Here is a 22,987-nt window from a genome sequence, read left to right on the forward strand (position 1 = left end):
AGAGAGTAGGCAGGACGGAAGGGCAACCAATATCAAAAAGACCGCAGTGTATCGTAATAATAATAACAATTATTATTATTATTGTTATTTTACTTTATTTTTTATTGCGGAACGATTTGAAAAGAAGCGCGCGCGGAACGGCGAACCGAGAGATAGTAGGGAAAAAGCTGGGAAAGGATTGATTTCACATAAAAATACATGAAGTCGCAAAGCGGAGAACCGTCATCGATATTGTCTTATTGGGGCACTTTTTCCATTTTTCCCGCCCATGGCTGAAGGAGAGCATAAGTTTGGCGGCGGGAAAGCGATTTCGCAATCGAAACAATCAAATCGGGGGTAGAGGCTATTCACAATCGAAAATATGCACACGTTAGGAGGCTTTCCCGCGCATCGGTTCTTCAATGGAACAGCTTGTTTGCGGTCGGCCCCGTCCAAGAAACAAAAGGCAGGCACATATGAATTAATAAACAACTTCGTTTCACTATCGGAAAGGTGTGACACGCAATCGAATAAAATTATTGAGTTATGCCGGTTAATTAGTGTAACTGGAACTGCGGTATGGATTGACGATGGATCCTTTTTTGCGGTTTTATGCGCAATTGACGAGCTGTCAAATTGTGGAACATGATGGTGGTTGGTATTGTACTGACAGTTCAAGGAATGCCAATTGAAGAAGCTACTTTCGATGATTATAGATAAATAATTGTTCATGGAATGCATTGAAATTCGTTGGAATCTGCTTGAAATTATTAATGCCACAGTGCGCTAGTATATTTCGATCAAACTGAATACTTTGTTTTGCTCAATTTTGACCACCAACCGAATCCTCCCCTCCCCGAGAACACCCCTAATAGTAGCACAAATCCAACCCAGTTACAAATTAACAGTAATGAAAAATCGCACAGCAATGCACCGAGCACTCAATGTTTTGTAACGCAGGTCATATTTTATTATCCCCTTTTGCAGTAGAGAAAACCACTGCGAGATCGAGCGGCGAAGGCGAAACAAAATGACCGCCTACATCACGGAACTGTCGGACATGGTCCCAACCTGTAGTGCCCTGGCCCGGAAGCCGGACAAGCTGACGATCCTGCGGATGGCGGTGGCGCACATGAAGGCGTTAAGAGGTAAGTGCTGTTTGTGATTTTCCTATACTTAATTCGTGCGGAAAGCTGGCACCGACCAGCCGGGCCATCGCCGAGCGAATAATAATCAACAGCTATAATTGTGTCCGTAGTCATAAACCGTCATCCCCCGGCTGCCGGAGAGACAATTTTTTAACGACTTTGACAGTCTTTTGACGCAGGCATCCGAAGAATTATGATAATCTGGTTAAAGTTTATTTACGTTCCGGCCAGGAGGGGCTTTTTTTTCGTTCTCGAATTCGTCGGATGCTGGAGGGAACCGAGAGAAAATGTCATTTCTCCGGAAAATGAGAAAATAAAAGTTTTTGCGTGATTTCGGCCGCGGATTCATGATTTGATGAAAGAAGAAACCCCGGCGAGAGGCGGTGGATCATAAAAGTAGACGAGTTTGATGGCGGCGATTCAAATCTGTGCATCTGTGGTTCCGACTACATACAGGGTAATAAAAATGGTTACTGCAATCAGATTGCTGTTTTATTGCAGACCATTCGTAAAATCTTTAAACCATTGCGGTAAAAATTCTTGTTTTGATCAAATAGTCATATGCCAGTATATCTGAGAATGTCCGTATGAAAATTCAGTGCAGTTTGTCTAAAATATTGTCAGGTTTCTTTCGAAGCAAATTGTATTAGGACCCGGGTTGGCGGGTCTAACATACCAGAAGTCGTATGTTCCAGTCCTGACTTGGGAGGACTTTTAGTGCCCATAGGATCGTTGCACTATTCATGCAACATTCTTGTACACTTACGAGTTGGCTACGAAGTTCGTTGGAATTTGAGGTCTAAATCCACATCGGAATGTAAATCATATAATTGTGTTTTACAAATTTACAGCATATTTATAAAAAATAATGAAGGGAATGAATGAATAATGTAATTCTCTGTATTTTGTTTATACTGGGAATGAAATAGTAGTATGTGAAACTTTTACAAAAGATCGGAATTATCTAAATACAATTATAATTTCATAATCATTGAATTATTGTTCCAACGACTAATGCCGCTTCAACACAATGTTCTTTGCAAATGAATTGAAATATAATGGGAATAATGGTATTTTAGGATTTTACAGAATCATTAAATTCTTTTTATTTATTGTTTATTTACAAATGTAGAAGAATTTTCTTTCGCTTCCGCTATTACTGTTGATTCAAAGTACGCATACTTATTTTTACATTTTCCTATTCTGACACTGATACTAATCCATCCAGAAATAGGCAACACTTCATCAGACTTTACCCCGATATGGACAGACTTTACCCCGACACGTCTTCAGTATAGCAAATCATTTGTTTCGAACGTTTTCGACTCGCGACTGATTTTTAAAAAGCGCGGATGTATTCTGGCACTTTCCGTAAATCGTTGTAACTCGGAAACGGATCAGTTGTGCAAAGTGCCAAAGAAAATGTTGTAGGAAATCAATCGGGCACTCTGTAAGAAAATACGAACTAAAAACCTGTTTCAATCCTCCTAGTGGAGTAACGGTGCCGTTCTCATTAAAACTTCACGAGAAATCGATACAAGTTTCATATTGGACATTTTGAATAACTGTTTTCGGAACCGGAATCGAGATACATTAAATAGCTCGGCCTACAGGTTTGAATAGTTTACCAATCTGTTTCGAAAATTCCGTACCTTTTTATTTCGTAAACTATATGAAGGTTAGACATTTTTATACTTTATTATCCTGTCTTCACCTCAGAACCGTATTCAACAAAAACCAGGCACAGGTAACAGACATTCCTGTTCGACAACGGGCTACGTTCATAAAGGCGGTGTTGTGTTTTTTTTATTCCGTACGCATGCACGTACTGGTACGCTTTACAAGAAGGTTTGAATTTTTGGATATTCATAACCATGTAATTCCGGAACCAGAAATTCAGAAGTTGTGTATGAAATCATAAAACCATAAGCCATCGCTTAGAAAAATGAGTTCGTTTCATTTTGGAATTTGTGACCACTATTTTCGATGCTTCCGGAACCGGAGACCGGGGTCTGGTATAGCCGGAACGGATAAGATCGACTATCAACTGACAAGGCCTGTTAATTAAACTGATTTAAACCCCTAACAACCCCATTTTCCGTATTGTGCATCACTGCTTGAAATGTTCAACACTCGTTATCCTGTTATCGTTGGAACTAGAAGTCGGATCCAGATGAAATTCAGAAGTTTTGTATAGGACCAAAAGACCACTCATTTGAATCTAAGTTAGTAAAAATCGGCACCGTCATCAATGAGAATAGTGAGAAATTTTTTTGAAATTGAAATTTTTACACTAATCACCCTGTAATTCCGCAATTGGAAATAGGATGAAAATGAAATTCAGGAATTTTCTATGAGATCAGAAGATGCTTCATTTGAATCTAATTTCGGTTCAACCATCTCTGAGAAAAGTTAGTACATGTTAAATAATTGGTTAACTTTTCGAGAAAATCAAGAATTACCCGCAAGAAAACACATCTTTATTTTTCATTCAAATATTTTCATTTTGAACTTGAACTAAGATTTGACACTACAAGTACGGGCCTATTTGGGTACAAATTTTTTGAAGTGGATCTCGTTGTCACTCTTTTTCTAGGAGGAGAAGAGCTTCCATTTCCCTCCGGCGAGGGTTGAGGGGCACTTTGTTCGTGGTTCGTCTCGTCATCCATTGCCTCATCGGTTGTATTGTTGTTGGTGTCCGTCTTCGTTTCGTTTTCCTTGTTGTTCATAGTCTTGAGCTCGTTGCTAGTTGCTTTAGATGCGCCTTGTTGTACATTGGTTGCAGTTGCTGGTTGGTTTGATGGTGAAACATGAGTACTGCGCTCACTAGTTTTCGTTGTTGAACGTTGACACTAATTTGATGATTACCTAAATGGAACTAAAACATTTCGAACGCATTTGCAAAACTAAAGTTTCTATACGAAAATAGTCATTTACTCATTAAATTATGATTTTACTGACCATAGTGGCATTTTTCCAATTCTCATGATATTTCAAATAGGAAATGTAAAAAATTTAAGTTTTTGTTTCACTGTGGCCGTTTCCTGCCATCATTCCTTGAACACAATTTTTGTGCTATCGACATTAAAATTTAGTGTGAGGTCGAATTGGACTCTCTATCTGTGTAGAACAAATGGTTTACCACACTGAACACGTGTGCAAAATTTTGTCCAAAACGGAGAAAGTCGACCCCGATTTTATCATCTTTTCTGCTGTCAATTTCTGAAATAGCTCCGCTGTCACAAAAGGGGAAAGCATCCAGCAAGCGTCATTCTACGGTCAAAATTTCATTACAAACTCCTGGCGAGACATGAAATAAGAACTTGTGAGTATCTGATTTCAAGAAAAAACAATCTGAATGAATAGTGAATGGATGCATGTCTCATCGTGTTGAATTAAGCGCTGAAAACAGGAATTTTCAAACTATTGAGTTGTATACAGTAATATAGTAAGTTTCACATTAGCATTTTGCCAGTAAATTATCCTGTATGGTTGTAAAAGAAAAAGACATTTTTTGCTGAACCGCTATATTAGAATTAGAAAATAAATTTTCTTTTTTTGTGATTGTTGGCCTTATTTTTGGGTCAAGAGGTAGCGTTTTTTATGAATTCAAAAAAATAGTTGTTCAAAAAACTGTAAGGACCGAATAACGGAATAAAGATTAATAATTGAAATTTCGGAAATTAAATTTTAGGAAATATTTACTTAAAGACGGGACTCGAATATATACTAATGGAGAAAAACTTCATACAAGTTCTGACTGCTGGTAAAAATAGGAAAAAAAAAGTTGCGGATGCAAGTTTCGTCTCAGAGTAAGTTTTTTTTTTGCATAACTTGATTGTTTGTTTTAAAATTCACTGTAATAATAATTTTAATTCTACTATTGATTGTTTCACTATCGTGTTACTAAACTTTTGTTTTTAGTTTTATGTTTAGTGTAACACGTTGTAGTTCTCACGCTGAAACTAGAATACTTGTAATTAGAACTGCTTTGATGTAAATCTGACTTAAAAAGTTCCAAATAATAGCATATGTGTCCTTATTATAGCATAGTAAAACATGTAGTGATGTGATAGTGAAACAGTGAATAGTAGAATTTGAAGGGACTTGAAAAACATTTGTGCTATTTCGTTCATCAGTCTTTTACAGTAAGTTTTTCTTTGGATAGAGGAGACCGGGACTGGTTGTCCGAATTGCGCTTTTGGAAGTTCTGTACACATTCTGGTTAGATTTTTTGATTAACGGTTTGTGCGGTCATGAGCATACAACCATTGAACACATATGTATATTTTTTTTCTTTCTTAAATAGTAATCTTGTAAAAAGTTATTATCAATAAAACGCGAAGGAAAAATCCATCTCCAGGGCCGGAGTAGGATGATCGAGTTTGATAAAACAAGTAAAATTGATCAAATGTATCAATGAAAAACGTTTGAGAATCAAAACAAAAAGTAAGCGTCCATCATGTTTTATTATCTAGCCACAAAAGAAAAATTCCGCTCTTCACTTTTTAGTTTTTTTAGACTTAGTTTCGATAGCTTTAGTGAATTTTTTACTGCTCTCGCTACTTTCTTACGTTAGCCAGCAACGCTTGCTGTCATTTTTATCCTCATCCGATTTTGTTTTTATCGGAGGATTGGTCAAAACTCGTTTTCGGGGAGAAATCTGAGGTTTTCAGTTCTGTCAACTAGCCCCGGTCTCCCCTACTAATACCTTATTATCAAAAAAGAACCGGAATTTTCATTATAAAATTCCCGCGCTTGTCCAATCGGTTAACTTTTATTTTAGTTATTTTAACGTTGGTAACACTTTTATACACATGCTGTCAAATTTTGACGCATATCGTACGATTAGTTTTTGTTTGGCGTCTATACAAAGAAGTTGAAAAATTTTCGTGTGGTGATTTTTATAATGGATGAAAATTTAGAACAACGGCTCGCCTTCGAAGCGCCATTCGGTCGATTGTTGTGCGGTTTCGACGTCATATTCACAGATCCACACCTCATCACCAGTTATGATGCATTCGATGAATGTGAGGTCACTATCTGCGTTGGAAATCATCTCTTTGGCCACATCAACACGACGCTGTTTTTGAATGAAATTCAGCTTTTTTGGCCGAGAAGCGACGCGTTTCAAACCCAAAACATCAATTAAAATATGTTCGGCTGATCCATAAAAGATGCCCAACAACACAGCAATCTCTCTAATCGGTACAGAACACTTAAATCCATTTGCAACACAAAATTTGATGCACGCACGTTGTTCTAAATTTGCATCCATTATAAAAATCGCTACACGAAATTTTTTCAACTTCTTTGTATAGACGCCAAACAAAAACTAATCGTACGATATGCGTCAAAATTTGACAGAATGTGTATAAAAATATTTCCAACGTTGAGAGAATAAAAGTTTACCGATTGGAAAAGCGCGGGAATTTTAAAATAATAATTCCGGTTCTTTTTTGGTCATAAGGTACAAAATGAAATCAAGCTCGTGGTTGATTTACACGCCATAACGAACCAAGTTGAAAAAAAATCGAAGCAAAATTGTTTGCGTATATTTTATTAAGAGTATTGCATTACGAAAACTACATTTTTCAATATTTTTAGCAATTCATAAATTCCGAATAAAAACAAGTTCGTTTTTGAGCCTAAGAAATAATCCAATCAATGTTTGATTCTTTTGACTAAAACGTATTCCGGTACGAGCGTTTTGCATTGATCGAAACACGTGATTGTCGGATGGTACCAAGTCTGAAGTTTAAGTCGGGTGAGGTAGAACTGCCATTCATTTCGACCGAAGCCGAATCGGAAATTTACGGAGTTGTGTTTGTTTTCAAATACTAGCCGGTATTAAACGAAATAGTAAAGTTCGATGCATTTGATGGTTTGACCACTCGAAAGTCTTTTGTATTAAAGAACATCCTTATGATCCTACAATAAAGACAGTCCCAGAAAGTATGGACGCACTTTGATTTCGCTGTAAATAATTCACAAGTGTTCGATATTCAAATTTTATTCGATATACTGATAATATTAAACTACAACAACAGAATATTATTCTCAACATTTGCTACTTAGCCATTGTAGACTAGCTGGCGCACCTTCTCGCGTACGTTCCTCATTAAATTCCGTACAGACTTCTTGGCGACAAGTTTTGACACTTTTTTCCAATCTTTTTCGAACTGTTGAATGGTTTCGGCAGCGAAGACATGTTTCCTAAGATGTGCCTTCGTTAATGCCTAAAATTCCTCAATTGGTCGAAGTTGTGGGCAATTTGGTGGATTCATGTCTTTTGGGACGAAAGTGACATTTTTATTAGTATACCATTGAAATACCGTTGATTTCGAGTAGTGGCAAGAAGCAAGATCTGGTCAGAAGACAACAGGATCCTTGTGGCTTCGAATCATAGATAGAAGTCGTTTTCGTAAACATTCCTTGATGTATATTTCGCTGTTTATTGAAGCAGTGGTGATGAAGGATTTAGAAATTTTACCGCAGCTACAAATTGCTTGCCAGACCATAGCTTTCTTACCAAATTGTTCGACTTCAATCGATGTCTCGGACAGGTTTAACACTTGCCCTTCTCACACAGTATATTATTGTGGTCCCGGCAAGGATTTGTAATCGAGTTTCACGTAGGTTTCGTCGTCCATGATAATGCAGTTCAAATTTCCAGCAAGAATCGTATTGTACAGCTTTCGAATCCTCGGCCTGATCGATGCTTCTTGTTTCGGACTACGTTTTGGTTGTTTCTGCTTCTTATAGGTTCGAAGATTCAAGCGTTCTTTAGCACGAAGAACCTTTGACTTCGAAGTGCCCACTTTTTTAGCCACATCCCGAACTGAAACCTCCTTCTTTTGCTCGAACGCCCTCAGTATACGTTTATCCAACTGAGGGTTAGCAGGACCTTTTTTTTCGAACCGTTTTCGGTTTATCCTCACCGAACTTCCTGATTGCATTTCGCACGGCTTTTTCACTTACTCCTTCCATTTTTGCTATCTTTCTCAGTGACAGTCCGCGTTCTGTGCACCACTTGTACATCATTTTACGACGTTGTTCTGCTGAAAGTCCACGCATTTCGAAACAAACTAATGAAAACGAATAAACAACTGCACAAGTGGTTAGAGAAGAGTGTAAACAACAGGACGCAGCCATAAAAATTTATGTTGCATCCATGCTTTCTTGGACAGTCTTTATAACACACTTACCTACTTCGCAAAACTCATTTTAGTTCAGCTCCGAATCGCTATGTCTTAACTGATGCCATAAACATAACAGACATGAAAACCAATTCTGTAATAGATACCGCCTGTCATAATAACAATTTGGTCCCGGTGAAATACCGCACCTAGGTTAAAGCCGGATATAAATAAACGAAAATATAACAATAACAATTTGACGAGTGAATAAGTTGTTGAAAGGTTTTTAAAAATTTTACTTTTTTATGCTTTTTACTAGAAAGAGATAAAAAATACTAGTTGGAACTTGCGCGTAATTTCTATGCATAGTGGTTGAAAAATTTCAAATGGCTTTTCGGAAAAAAAATTACCGATAATGACATTAGAAATGCAATTTCGAAATTCTCTCATGAACAGTTTGAATTTGAAAAATAGACATATAATTGTGAAAATTAATGTCAATCGCGTTCAAGAAGTATTTATTCCGTTCTGTTCACGCCCAGCGCAATCGCAAACTAAAAATTGAAAAATGGCATATATTTAAAGATTCCCTTTTTTTCGAAGGTTCATGCGATGCAGAAAAGAACGATCGAAACCGTCGACCGTGTACGAAAAATCAATAGAATGACATCATTTTGGCCAGCTGGGTGGATCAGCCAGCCGGTGGATGAAAACATACGTCGATAGGCCGAATCGATTGGTTGTTAAATTATATCAATCCATCAACAAATGACTGAGTTATTATCGTTCAAAATTATAACAGAAGAAGATTACACGCCTATTTTTGAAACTTTTAAATGACACCCGGCCCCGTATAGTAAAGAGTAAGGCATTTTTAATACCAAATAATCAACAAGTGGGTGAATAATGTGGGTAAATTGAAACCAGATTTGAAATACATTGAATTGGTATTGAATATATTTCAGCCATTCGACGACAAGCCGAACTATTTGACATTTTTATAGGACTTCTAATTAATTTCATAATCTCATATGGACTATAACATTTAAACCAATTCCCATTCTCTCATTCTGCTATCAACGATGGCGATAGCAGCCATTCTATTGACTAAATATTATTATAGATACACGGCATGTAATAGGAACTTATGAGCAGTTAGCTAACGACCTTCATATATATAATAAAAAATTTCAAATAATATTGTCAAATCGTCTGATACTAAATATTTCGTTTTTAATGCAATGCAAACTGGAATTCTATTTCAGTTCATACGACACAGTACACTTTGATTTAGTCTGTACCTTCGATCGCAGGCGCAAAATCTTAATCCCCACAATGATCGTAACCAAGAAATCAAACAACTTTTACAATCAATTATTATCAGGGTAAAATTTTTATAGTTTTTGGAACGCTATGGTCCATTGAGGATCAAAATGTATCGTTGGCACTGTAGTCCGGACCCACCTTGGTCACACCTAACAACCCCTCCGTCCGAAGCAGATACTGGCGGGTTGTCTATCGCCGATCACCCGATGTTCTCTAAGTGAATTTATCCATTAGCTAATGGTGAACCGCGGTCTAGTTCTGCGGTGTATATATATTTTTTACGAGCTGTAATGGCCAAACACTGTCACCGGGCGACGTCGTTGTAGCATTCTTATCGACCTTGTACAAAACCCGTGCCTCGGTTCTGTTCCAGTCAGTAGGCCAAAACAACCGATTGCCGCGACCGACTGGCTGATGGATCTGGCTTGATGGTGCCTGCTGTGCCAGTGGAGTGATGATGCGGCACACACAAAAAAAACTGTAATTATACAGAAATGCTGCAATAAAATTATTGTGATTATAACAAAAAATATGTACATCGTCGTCCGTGTACGAGCAGCGACCGGAGACTTTACTGCATTCTTTTTCCGTTCTAGTTGTTTTTTTTTGTGAGTTTCCCCGTCCCCAGTGGGAGACGGGGCTGGAAAAGTTATGTTATGTGTTTTTTTTTTCGGGGAGGGTGAAACTGAAATTTGTTGTGACTGCAACCCGTCGAAAGTATTTCGTTATCACTCCCAGAGCACTCCTGGGCCGCATTTCAACCTAGTACATTTCAAGAAAAAAAAAAGCTCTCCTGCTCGGGGCTGGGCTATTTCGAGGTAGAGGTGAAAATGAGAAAAACTTTTGTTATTTATTTTCACATAATTTATTTTCCCCCACGCCGAACTTGCTTCCTTGTTCTTGTTTCTACCATTCAGTGTGTTGGTGAGTTTTATGAAATTAAAATGTGCAGATGGATGTTGGAGGTCGGCTCGTTCCCGTAGATCGGAAGCTTCACTCTCAGCTCAAAGACAACTTTATCCTTTGCTTTCGTAGTGCTCCGAGGTCTTTACCGTCTAGCGAAAGACGGAGCTGAACTTTTATTTTTTATTTCTTTGTTTCCCGACTTTTCCGTACGAGAGCCACGAAAAGGCACACCCTCCGAAAAGGGGGTAAGAAATGGATAATTTATTCAAATAATTAGCGGAGAATTTATAACTACGCGGATCCTATGACACAGTACGGTTGGTAGTAGGAGGCATATTGCCTCCCCGCAATAGAAGAAACTCTTTTTCTAATTATTATCGTTATCTCTACACCAGTTAAAATAATGCCATTGTCTGAGCGATGTTCGCATTTGTGTCTTACAAATTTTACTACACAAACTTTATCTCTTCCCATCATAATAATTTAATCAATTGACAGCGCCATCTACCGTTGCGTAGGATCATTACTCAAATATCTTTTCGCTCACCCTTGAAGGTCGCCGGTGCTTCTCGAATGCCGAAGGGCATACTGGTTACCAATCTCTCGGTCTGTGCAGGAAAAGTTTGCTGGACTTCGTTTCGGTGTTATCCAACGAGCGATCATTGCGATATCTGCGTTGGTTTTTTTTTCGGGGGTTTCGAGCTGCTTCTGGGAAAGATTAATAGGGGGATATAAATTCAAATGAGTAGCATTTTATGTTGTTGCTCCTGGACGCTTCGATGATTGGGCTACTGTGTGAGGTGACCTATTATTATTATTATTAGTTGTGCATGGGATGAACTGCCTGTGGCGTCACACATTTGATGCGGTCTCCGTTTTAGCCGCAGTACCCGTGATGTGTGGTGTTTCTTTTCTTCGACGCTCGAGCAAGCTATGGTTTGTTTGTTTTTACTAGATGGATGAAAAGCTGATTGCATTGATGCCGAGTGGTACCCGTATTTATCAGAATATGTTACGCGAAAAATCCATTGAAAAGTTATCACAAGGATGCGTTACCTTACCTTACATTTGACAAAATACCCAAATATTTAACATTTGTTAAAGTGGTCTAGAGCGGTGAAACTGTGGAAATTTTTGAATTTGTTTTAGCTTCGATTTTAGGGGTTTTAACCTTAAGGTCATTCGCCTTTCAGAAAAACTTTCTGATCCCGTGTTCGGGGTTGGGAATTGAGCCCAGATATTTTTAATTCTGAAAAATCACCAAAGTGATCAAAAGTCTTAGAATTGCATAAAACGTCATTATCTGGTGCTACCTTAAAAACTAATTTCTGAGACCCTTTATGATATTTTTTCTTCCAACATTGACCACCGAGTGGCACCACTTACCCATGTCTGATGTAAGGCTTGATCGCGACAAAATTTCGACAGATTAAATTTGTACTTAAACAAACTTTTTGTTAGTTAAATTCAAGATGCATTTTTTAATTCATTTAATTGTGCATTATTTATTAGTTATATTATACCTAATTACAGTTACTCAATTGGGCTGCTTGAAGAATTTACGAACTTATGAGTTTACCTTTAGCCTTCATGGTATGTGCAGACTTTTCTAAAACCGATTTAGCTGCTTTTGTCAAAGCTTTTCACAAGTTTTCTATAATTTTTGGTTAATTTTTTCTATTGAGAGAGTTCTCTCTTCCGAATATCGTTCGATATGTCGCAATTCCGGGCAGCAATATGGCACATATACTTCGAGTAACTAATTCATTCATCGATCTTCGCCGCGAATATTCTTCTATTACTTAGGAGACGGGCGAACAATGTTGAACTATTCACTGCACGAAAGAGAAAAGGGTGAAAATGAACAAGCAATAATCGAAGAGAACCCGAATGTACTAATACATTCTTCGCTGCTGGTATACATCGTGCATGTTTCTTTCATACAATCGTTTGTCATTCGTTCATTTATTCTACTGTTTGAATTGGTTCGAATAGCGTCACTGCGATGATCGTTGGTTTCCGTTCACATTACATAAGACTATGGTACTAATGTAGGGGGAAACGTCTTAGTTTGCTTGTTTCAAAGACGATCATCGCGAATTAGGTTTTGACGATGATCGCTGCCTGAATATTCGTTCCACATTCGCATTAAGTCACTCGGGGGTATGTTCAATGCGAATAACAACTGCAAGGAATAGATCTTCTTGCGAGCAAAGAAGCATCGTCGGCTTCGTTCGAACCCGAATATACGGCAAAGTCTGAATATCAGAGCGACTATCGAACAAAGGCGAAGGGAGCGAACGATGATCATTGGCGTTCGACGCATTTTTGATATTCGAGCAACATAGCCGGACAGTTCGGTTGATTTGCCTCTTTCGGCACAACATGGACTTCATTCGGTTTATATCATTCAAAAACATCATGCTTGAAGAATTTACGAACTTATGAGTTTACCTTTAGCCTTCATGGTATGTGCAGACTTTTCTAAAACCGATTTAGCTGCTTTTGTCAAAGCTTTTCACAAGTTTTCTATAATTTTTGGTTAATTTTTTCTATTGAGAGAGTTCTCTCTTCCGAATATCGTTCGATATGTCGCAATTCCGGGCAGCAATATGGCACATATACTTCGAGTAACTAATTCATTCATCGATCTTCGCCGCGAATATTCTTCTATTACTTAGGAGACGGGCGAACAATGTTGAACTATTCACTGCACGAAAGAGAAAAGGGTGAAAATGAACAAGCAATAATCGAAGAGAACCCGAATGTACTAATACATTCTTCGCTGCTGGTATACATCGTGCATGTTTCTTTCATACAATCGTTTGTCATTCGTTCATTTATTCTACTGTTTGAATTGGTTCGAATAGCGTCACTGCGATGATCGTTGGTTTCCGTTCACATTACATAAGACTATGGTACTAATGTAGGGGGAAACGTCTTAGTTTGCTTGTTTCAAAGACGATCATCGCGAATTAGGTTTTGACGATGATCGCTGCCTGAATATTCGTTCCACATTCGCATTAAGTCACTCGGGGGTATGTTCAATGCGAATAACAACTGCAAGGAATAGATCTTCTTGCGAGCAAAGAAGCATCGTCGGCTTCGTTCGAACCCGAATATACGGCAAAGTCTGAATATCAGAGCGACTATCGAACAAAGGCGAAGGGAGCGAACGATGATCATTGGCGTTCGACGCATTTTTGATATTCGAGCAACATAGCCGGACAGTTCGGTTGATTTGCCTCTTTCGGCACAACATGGACTTCATTCGGTTTATATCATTCAAAAACATCTTTGGCGTAGTGACAAGATGCCATATCATGCCAGAATAGGAAAGGAGCGTCCTGACTGCATACGAATGGTAACAATTGCTTCTTTCGGTAGTGATAAAAATTTGACTTGCTCAGCCACAGCTGCATATTACCTGCCAAACCAAATATTTTTTTAGGAAACTTGGCCTTTTTCTCCGTTTTGCAATACTCCTGATCCGTTGTATGACAGAATGGGAAGACATTTCATTAGCCTGCTGAAAGTCTTACAGTGCATAAGTTTCATGGTCTATTATCACGCAGGAAAACTTCGCCAAATATTCGCGATACAACTTGTGAGCTCTGGTTTTAGCTGTCACATTCTGTTTATAATTACGCCTCGGTACAGTTTTCACCTTTAATGATTTCATACCTTGTCGATGCTTGAAATATGCACAAATGTTGGAGACATCTTTATTTTTCTAGCCATAGTACATACCGAACGATTTGGTCTCTTCTCTTATATTTTTTTTACCTTTGCGTCCTTCTGGTGGTTCCTGAGATCCGTTATTGTTCCGCTCCCAGCCTTCTTGGCTGTTGTCAAACGTGTATCGAAAGATCGACGCCATCTTCGATCGTAAAGTTTGTAGATCATTTTACACAATGAACAGACATACGTTCATTAGTCTGCGGAATATTTAAGCCGTAATGAAGTATTTCCAAAGATTTAGGGGTGTCCAGATTTTTTAAACTCTTACCTTACCTTACCTTACCTAACGGCTATAGGCCAGGGGTGTCCTTTGCTGTATCAAGCATACGTCTCCACATAATTCGGTCCATGGCTGCTCGTCGCCAGCCACTCAATGCACGGATGCTTCTGAGATCACCCTCCACTTGATCGATCCACCTTGCTCGCTGCGCCTCTTCTTCTTGTACCAGTCGGATTAGATTCAAGAACCATTATCACTGGGCTGTCGTCCGACATCCTTATGACATGCCCAGCCCATCGAAGACGTCCGATTTTCGCTGTCCGTAGGATAAGTGGTTCTCCTAGCAGCTGTTGCAATTCGTGATTCATACGCCGTCTCCACGTTCCGCCCTCCATCTGCACTCCGCCATAGATGGTCCTCAGTACCTTTCTTTCGAAAACACTAAGGGCGCGTTGGTCCTCTGCCAACATAGTCCAGGTCTCGTGGCCATAGAGAACAACCGGTCTAATGAGCGTTTTGTTGATGGTTAATTTCGTGCGGTGAGTCCAAAGTACGCACGATTCCCTGCCAAAATACGTCTCTGTATTTCTCTGATGGTGTCATTGTCGGCGATCACCAGTGAGCCCAAATGCACAAACTCGTCAACCACCTCGATATCGTCACCGTCTATCTATATTCGTGGTGGGAGGCGTAGTGTTTCTTCTCTCTTCCTCTCATGTATTTTGTTTTCGACGCATTTATGGCCAGTCCGATACGCCTAGCTTCAGCTTTCAGTCCGATGTAGGTTTCCGTCATCTTCTCAAGGTTACGTGTTACAATATCAATATCGTCAGCGAAGTCAAAAAGTTGTACGGACTTTCGAAAGATCGTGCTACTCGTGTCGATCCTCGCTCTTCGAATCACACCTTCCAGGGCAATATTGAACAAGATACAAGAAAGGCCATCACCTTGACGTAGCCTTCTCCGAGATTCAAAGGGACCCGAGAGCGTCCCAGATACTCGGACGTAGCACATCGTTGCTTTGATCAATCGCGTCAGTTTATCCGGGAAACCGTATTCGTGCATTATCTGCCATAGCTGTTCTCGATCGATTTTGTCGTGTGCCGCTTTGAGGTCAATGAATAGATGATGCGTGGGTACGTTGTATTCACGACACTTCTGGAGTACTTGTCGTATCGCGAATATTTTTTAAACTCAACCAACTATACCTTGAAATAAAATATCAAATATAAATCAGATTCAAGATATGCTTAGAGACGTTTGTATACTGTTGATAACAATTATCCTGAAATTTCATTGAAAGCAGTAATTTGAACTACAGTGTAATTCCCAAAGTTCAAGTTCAAAAATTCCCAGAAATCCCAGAAACTCGAGTTTTTCTCAATTTTTTTTTGATTTTTCAAGATCGAAATTCCAAACTTTGATTGCGGGTCGCTTCACTTATCCATGTCCTATTTAGCTCGAAGTTTGCTTAGTGACTCTTTTTGAGATGTTTAATCATTTGAGCGGATAGTTTATAAACTTGTATCCCAGAACAGTGTAAAAAAGTAAACATGGAATTGTCAAGCAATGGCATGAAATTTTTAGCATTCCGTTGTCGAAATAATTTTTTTTCTACGAGAAAGTCTTGTAAGCACTTTTTGAATTCAATTTTATTTAGTTTTCGTGTCAGTCTCAAGAAAGAGGGAGTTTTTTGGGATCGAGTCCCAAGAGAACTCTAAGACTGTGAACCATTTCGCGAATAACTTGATCTTTTGGATAAAATTTGGCATGTCGATCATGTACTTAAATTTGACTGAAACTGCAACCCAATTCAGAATTTGACAGATGGAAAGTTATTGGGATTGATTTCGCACTGAAATTAAATTGAAAATAAGCACTACGATAATTGGTATACGGAAAACGTTAGAAGAACTTCGTGAAAAATTCACTTCGTTTTACAACATATGAAACTTTGGATTGGGAAGGTGCAGGTTTCGTGGACCATATAAAACCAGTCAATTATATAGAGTGGCGTACTTCTTCGATTGAAGACAGTTCTAAGTCCGATGTATGTTTCCATCATCATCTCAAAGCTTCGTGTCATAAAATCATAGTCACTCGCAAACATGTTCGCGATTTTTTATGTTGATCCTGCAAACACTAATAAGCTTCAGATTAGAACCCTAACAATCTGTGCGCATTCTCCCAAACCAATGCTAAATGGAATTTCAGTAAAGGTGTCTGTGAGAAAAGAATAAGTTCTCTCGACTTTCCACAGCACAAAAATATATTGAGACAGCATACAAATGAAGCTTTTTTTCTGTAGAATACAAGATCAAATTAATTTGCTCCTTCCAAGAGTAAAAATTACTATGAACTTTGACATAAAACCTCACAACAAGATAAATAATTTTCAAACTTGAGCCTGGAAAGTCGAACGAATGTTAGCTCATTCCTCACGCGTAAGAAAGCTACAACCGACTAAAATTCAGTGTCTCAGTTATGCTGAAACTTTTCTGTATTCTAAGAATCATTTTCAAAATGTTTAGAAACCAAGTCGCCGTAGACATTTAGTTTGTTGTACAATGATATACAAATAAAATTGGAATATTCATTGATCTCAATGACAATATATAGTACCTTTCATGAATAAAAACTGTGCTATTTTCAGAAAATTGTACCGCATCATTGAATCCAAGAAGCACCGGAGAAATGAAACAATTGCGGTGACTTTTGCAAATTCAATTACTTGATTCCAATTGACATAATTGAACGGCTGAAATGATACTGTGTTTTATAGGGCCCGACAGCAAGACACGAACAATGCGGAAAACTTTTCCATTCCATCGGTACACGGTGTGTAGTTCATCAGCAAAAAAAAAACAAAGAAGAAAAGAAAACAATTTATACCATCTTAATCATTAAACCGTCGAACCTCCAACCTGCACTGGGTGCTGAATTGTGAACCCTCCTCCATTAGCAAGATTCTGATGCTGCAGGAACCGAAAAGGCATTTCTGGGGAAATTAATTTGTGTGTATCAACCGAATGGCACGGCAGGTGGGGGCGAACAAGGTGGAAATAGTAGGCAGCGAAGGAAGTAGAAAATGTCATTAAAGTAAGTTAATTGTTTTCCCAAGGAAAAGCGATTGTTTATTTACGGTTTCTGGTCGTGTGTCCACGAGCTACGGTCAGTGAATAACCCGGTGGAAGGATATATAGAGACTATTAGTGGATCTGCTCGAAGTCGGATGGCCGAAGCAGTAAATTCTGGAAAATGGCAAATATTTCATCAATCTTCTTCTAACCGAGTGACTTGCTGGAGCTGTTCCCAAATATGTATGTGCGTCGGTGTTGATGGAATGGGAAATAGGGTGGTGACAGGAAGCGCAAACACAACTCGGAAAAATGTGGAGAAGTTTTTTCTTCCTTCTTCGGAATCCATTACATTGATTGCAGTGTGAGATGTGTCCAACCGTAAAGGAAGGCAGTAGGGATATTTCTGGGATTAACTTACAGAAGTCCGGCGTGTGACTTCAAGGGTTGTGGCAATACATCAACGTTTTGCCTCTAAATTCACACATAGACTTGCCAGTTGAGCCGAAAACGAAGAAATCATTAAATGCGACCATTAGAGTACCTTCATTTATCATAATTTTATTTTTATCTTTTTCCGTCCCTGACCCAACGACAGTCTCATCCTTTTGCCTATGAAGCCTGGGCAGCACCATAGTTGCCAACAGCGATAGACTATGGAACACGAACCGCATCGAAATTTTCACCCTCGCTGGTAACACTGCTGCCAAGATCCACTCGTTCCATAAGTAAAGAAAGTAACTCTTCGTTCAACTGGAAAATACGGACTCACAGGAAAGTAGCACCAGTTTGGTAGATTTGCTTCCGAACGGAACAAGGATCGCACTACTGTCTGCCGAAAAAAAGTCGAAGGACATAGAAAAATAATAAAAAATTCCCTCACAAATGATTTATGGCCATAGCTCCGTTTGGCTTGGCTTGGCTAGGGCTCGGAGCTTTGCTACCGGCAAACGAAACCATTCTCGGATGCTCAGAACACATTTCGAATTCAACATAATTTACATTAAAGGGAGATAGAGCTACACGGCAGGCCAAGGATGCCGCCAGTGTAGACAGCATTTTCCAACCGAATCGGTCTTGCAGTTCAACACATAAACAGTGCCCAACAGCTCCGGAATGTTAAAGATGGACGGAAAGATTTCAAGTATTTTATTTTTAATTTTCACTTCTTGCTCAACCAAACTTCGAACCGTGGTGGATGGCCACGGTACAGAGCGACCAGAGGCAGTCCCTGACCTGCACTGTTACCCTGCGAGCTGCTGTGGGCTATGGACCGTGCTGGATCGGGGCGGTCCGCCATCCCGTCGTTCGTTTTCCTTCCCGATTGGGATGGGATGCGCCAGGAATGTTTTGTTGGAGGAGGAATAAATAAAATTGCGCTAGAGTATTTCAATGCTGTTCCCGGCCGGTGAAGTCGTCGTCCCACAGCGTAAAACAGTGCTTAGGCATTTGAGTAATTAAATTTCTAAAATATTTGCTCTGGTGTGGAAGAGGCGCGAAATTAATGCATTATGGAATGTCGTTTATCTTGAAATGTATTGGGACAAAGAAGATTTCAGAAAAAAAAATGCGAAGCGTGCTGCAGTTTTCCGTGTAGAACTGAACCTGGTCGTTTAAGTCTTCGTGTTAAAAATAAATCGCAAGTTAATTCAAATTCTGCTCAAAAAGTATTAGTGGAATGAATATTCTATGCTTCGTCGTGGAATTATTGGTTTAAATCGCGAACGTTGAAGTGTGCCCGGCTATAACACAATAACACCCTTTCGGAGCATGCATCTGATTGGTTAGAATCAATTATACATACTTAAAAACCTTCAAAACTTAAAAGTTGAATACCACCACTGGGGATGTCAGTATAGTACAATCAAGTATATCGGTTTGCTTGCTAAATCGTTCATAATTACGGGATTAATCGATTAACTTTCGTTTGACTGTTTGGTTTTACATAGCCTTTTTGTTTACTTTCATCGCCGCGAAACATCAGTTTGTCTTGAAATACACATGGCTGACTGCTGTCTTTCGCCCATTTTTGAGGTTCCGTTTGACGGTGATGTAATATTTTCCACCTGAATGCTGTTCGCAATGTCACTCTATGGCTTTCCACGTAATGGCAGGATGCCAAATTCGGCCAAAACAGAACGAAACAATTGTATTGCTTGAGAACAGATAACAAACAGTTTTTCAAAGCACTCGTACAACACAACCGAACTTCGTCAGTATCTTCATCAGCTTCCGCGATCGTACTTTGGACGACTTGTTTTGCTTATCGTCGCGATTTGGAGTCACCACAGTCTTGTAAGTCGAGTATCCGGCTCGTTTTTTTAGATCGATGTAAGATTGTACATAGACAATAATCCAAACTTGCTTTGGATGTCTCGGACTTGAAACTTGGAACAACTGACCCTCAATTTGACTCCGATCTAATCTTTCGAGCTGTCGTGTTGGCGTTCTTTGAATACTTTTGTTACGTTGGTGACAGATGATTTGACCACATTTATCAATTTCGCCAATTTGGCGTGCGAGTAACTCGGATTTTCGCGATGCTCGAGAAAATTTTGTCTTTCTCTGTCATTAGTATAAGAAATCGATGCAAATTCTATTCTAGAAATTTGACCACTAACTCCGGTATTTCCGTATCTGCAACCCAGAATGGGTATAAAATGAGTAGGTTTCTATGGACATTAACTAACAAAACATTTGTACTGGAACAGTTTTGATGATACAAAGCTTTTTTCCGTCATCATCTCTAGCGTTTGAAATTTTTAATACTTGTAAAGACTGTCCCAGAAAGTATGGACGCAACCAAAAACCGCTGCCATTTCGCAATGGTTCAGGATCTACCAATTTTTATGGCTGCGTCCTGTTGTTTACACTTTTCTCTAACCACTTGTGCAGTTGTTTATTCGTTTTCATTAGTTTGTTTCGAAATGCGTGGACATTCAGCTGAACAACGTCGAAAAATTGTGTACAAATGGTGCACAGAACGCGGACTGTCACTGAGAAAGATAGCAAAAATGGAAGGAGTAAGTGAAAAAGCCGTGCGAAATGCAATCAGGAAGTTCGGTGAGGATAACACCTTTGAGGATAAACCGAAAACGGGTCGAAAAAAAGGTCCTGCTAACCCTCAGTTGGATAAACGTATACTGAAGGCGTTCGAGCAAAAGAAGGAGGTTTCAGTTCGGAATGTGGCCAAAAAAGTGGGCACTTCGAAGTCAAATGTTCTTTGTGCTAAAGAACGTTTGAATCTTTGAACCTTTAAGAAGCAGAAACAACCAAAACGTAGTCCGAAACAAGAAGCATCGATCAGGTCGAGGGTTCGAAAGCTGTACAATACGATTCTTGCTGGAAATTTGAAGTGCATAATCATGGACGACGAAACCTACGTGAAACTCGATTATAAATCCTTGCCGGGACCACAATATTATACGGCGCAAGAAGGGCAAGTGTTAAACCAATCCGAGACATCGATTGAAGTCGAAAAATTTGGTAAAAAAACTATGGCCTGGCAAGCAATTTGTAGCTGCGGTAAGATTTCGAAACCCTTCATCACCACTCATCAAGGAATGTTTACAAAAACGACATCTACCCATGATTTGAAGCCACAAGGATCCTGTTATCTTCTGGCAAGATCTTGCTTCTTGTCACTACTCGAAATTCACGGTAGAATGGTATACTACCAAAAATGCCACTTTCGTCCCAAAAGACATGAATCCACCAACAGGGACAATTTGGTTTAGTGATTGTTCTCACTATTCGAATGAGATACTTATCATTTTTATCGACGGTTTGATTTTTTATCAGTCATCACCCTATAATACCGAAACCGGAATTAGGATCCGGATGGATATTTACACCCACCTACGCAACTATAAGCCCTTTTATTTGAAACTAAATTTGTGAAAATTAATGTAGCTATCTCTAAGAAATTGTAGGAATTTTTAATCACTACTTCTGGTACTCCCAAAACCGGAATTTAAGGATTGAGCTGATATGATCATCGACTATCGAATTTCTCAAACTTAAAAAATATAAATTGGTGATAAATTTATTCACCACTTTCAAGGAATTCGATTCTCTTCATATGATGTCCTTATGTCAAAATACTCTTGAAATTAATTCTTTTTTTCCAATAATTGCCCTGAACTTTCGGAACAGGTATTCAGATTCATATTGAATTCATGAATTTTCAATATCTTTCTCTCATTTTTTGTGTAGTTTCAGACCCAGAAATCAGATTCAGATGAAAATCAAAAATAGAGACGATGATACCTTTCGTCTAAGTTTAAGAAAATCGGCAATCATGGAGAAAATTGAAGGCATACTTTTTTGCAGTTTTGTTTTTTGAACCCTGTGTTTACGGAATTATAAGTGATCTTCGCGAAGGGTTGAATACATCAGCAACAAGGAGCTAAGCTAAGCTAAGCTCATTTGATCTTAGACGGTCTGTAAAATTGTTTTTAATCGTCAGCAGTAGCGTCTCGGGACAAAATTTATGGGTTGGGCACTGCTGATTAAGTATGATATCAGATGTAACAGTTCGTTGTAAGTGAAAACTAAAGATTAAGGAATGGCTATTCGCTTGCGTTTTTCAATACAATGAAATAACGATTTACTTTTGGACGGGAGTTTTTTATTAAACTTATTTCGTATCATTGATACAATAGAAGAATTCGGCGCTCTGCACGTCGATCAAACCTGTCAATAACTTCATCAATAAAACAACTTCAAAGTTGCAACTAAGACAGCAATTTGTTTTTAACTGCCATAAGCATAAGCCACTGAAGGTGTGCATAAAAGTTCTCACAGAGCCAAACAAGACAGAGAACAACAAATCTCAGAGCTGAAATGAGTAATTCTGTCTCTTCTTTAATCTTTGCACGGAAAAAAGACTAACACAGCGACAAGAGATACACGAAATTTTAAGTTGGATGTATATGAGATGTGTGTAAATACACACAATTTCGGTGTACAAGGCAAAATGCTCGAGTTCAGACTACCAGCAAGCGCAAGTAGCTTAGGGTGAATTTGTGCATAGTGTGCTCATTATTTTATATTCAGTTCCATCCGCCCTACTTTCATCGAATAAATAGAGAATCTGAAATATTATTCGATGCGGATGGGGATACAGTTGATTCCTTCAATTTGACCGGTTGTGTAGGGCACGAGGTGCACATGAGGACAAGACGCCACTAATTGTTGACGGAACGATCAGTGGAGGGATACTACACTTAAGAACAACTTATGTTTCTCGATCCCCGTCCCTGTCCACCATCTTCATTGGAACTAACAAGATCTTTTTTGTCATTAACTTTTTCGTTCTCCCTTCCCTGTCTCTTCACCATCTCGATGCAACTAATTAGATCTCTGTCGTTTTCAGACATTTTGTTCCCACATCCCCTTTTTACCCCGTTTCCACAATATTTACTTTCTTTTTCATTCCCTTCCGTAACA

The 22,987-nt window shown here is 38.9% G+C and overlaps 1 protein-coding gene across 13 annotated transcripts in view; it reads left to right on the top strand.

Annotated features, from left to right (window-relative positions):
• Positions 1–22,987, top strand: part of LOC131431016 (aryl hydrocarbon receptor nuclear translocator homolog) — a 428,078-nt gene that overhangs the window by 311,357 nt on the left and 93,734 nt on the right. For 11 of the 13 annotated variants that reach the window (XM_058596415.1, XM_058596413.1, XM_058596406.1 and 8 more), the window contains exon 4: positions 967–1,127. In XM_058596415.1, coding sequence (XP_058452398.1) covers positions 967–1,127 — 161 coding nt within the window. The remainder of the gene's footprint in view (positions 1–966; positions 1,128–22,987) is intronic. The other 2 variants (XM_058596414.1, XM_058596410.1) reach the window with 1 other exon arrangement.

The sequence above is a fragment of the Malaya genurostris genome, chromosome 2 (assembly GCF_030247185.1).
Source record: "Malaya genurostris strain Urasoe2022 chromosome 2, Malgen_1.1, whole genome shotgun sequence".
In the NCBI taxonomy this organism is placed as follows: Eukaryota; Metazoa; Arthropoda; class Insecta; order Diptera; family Culicidae; genus Malaya; species Malaya genurostris.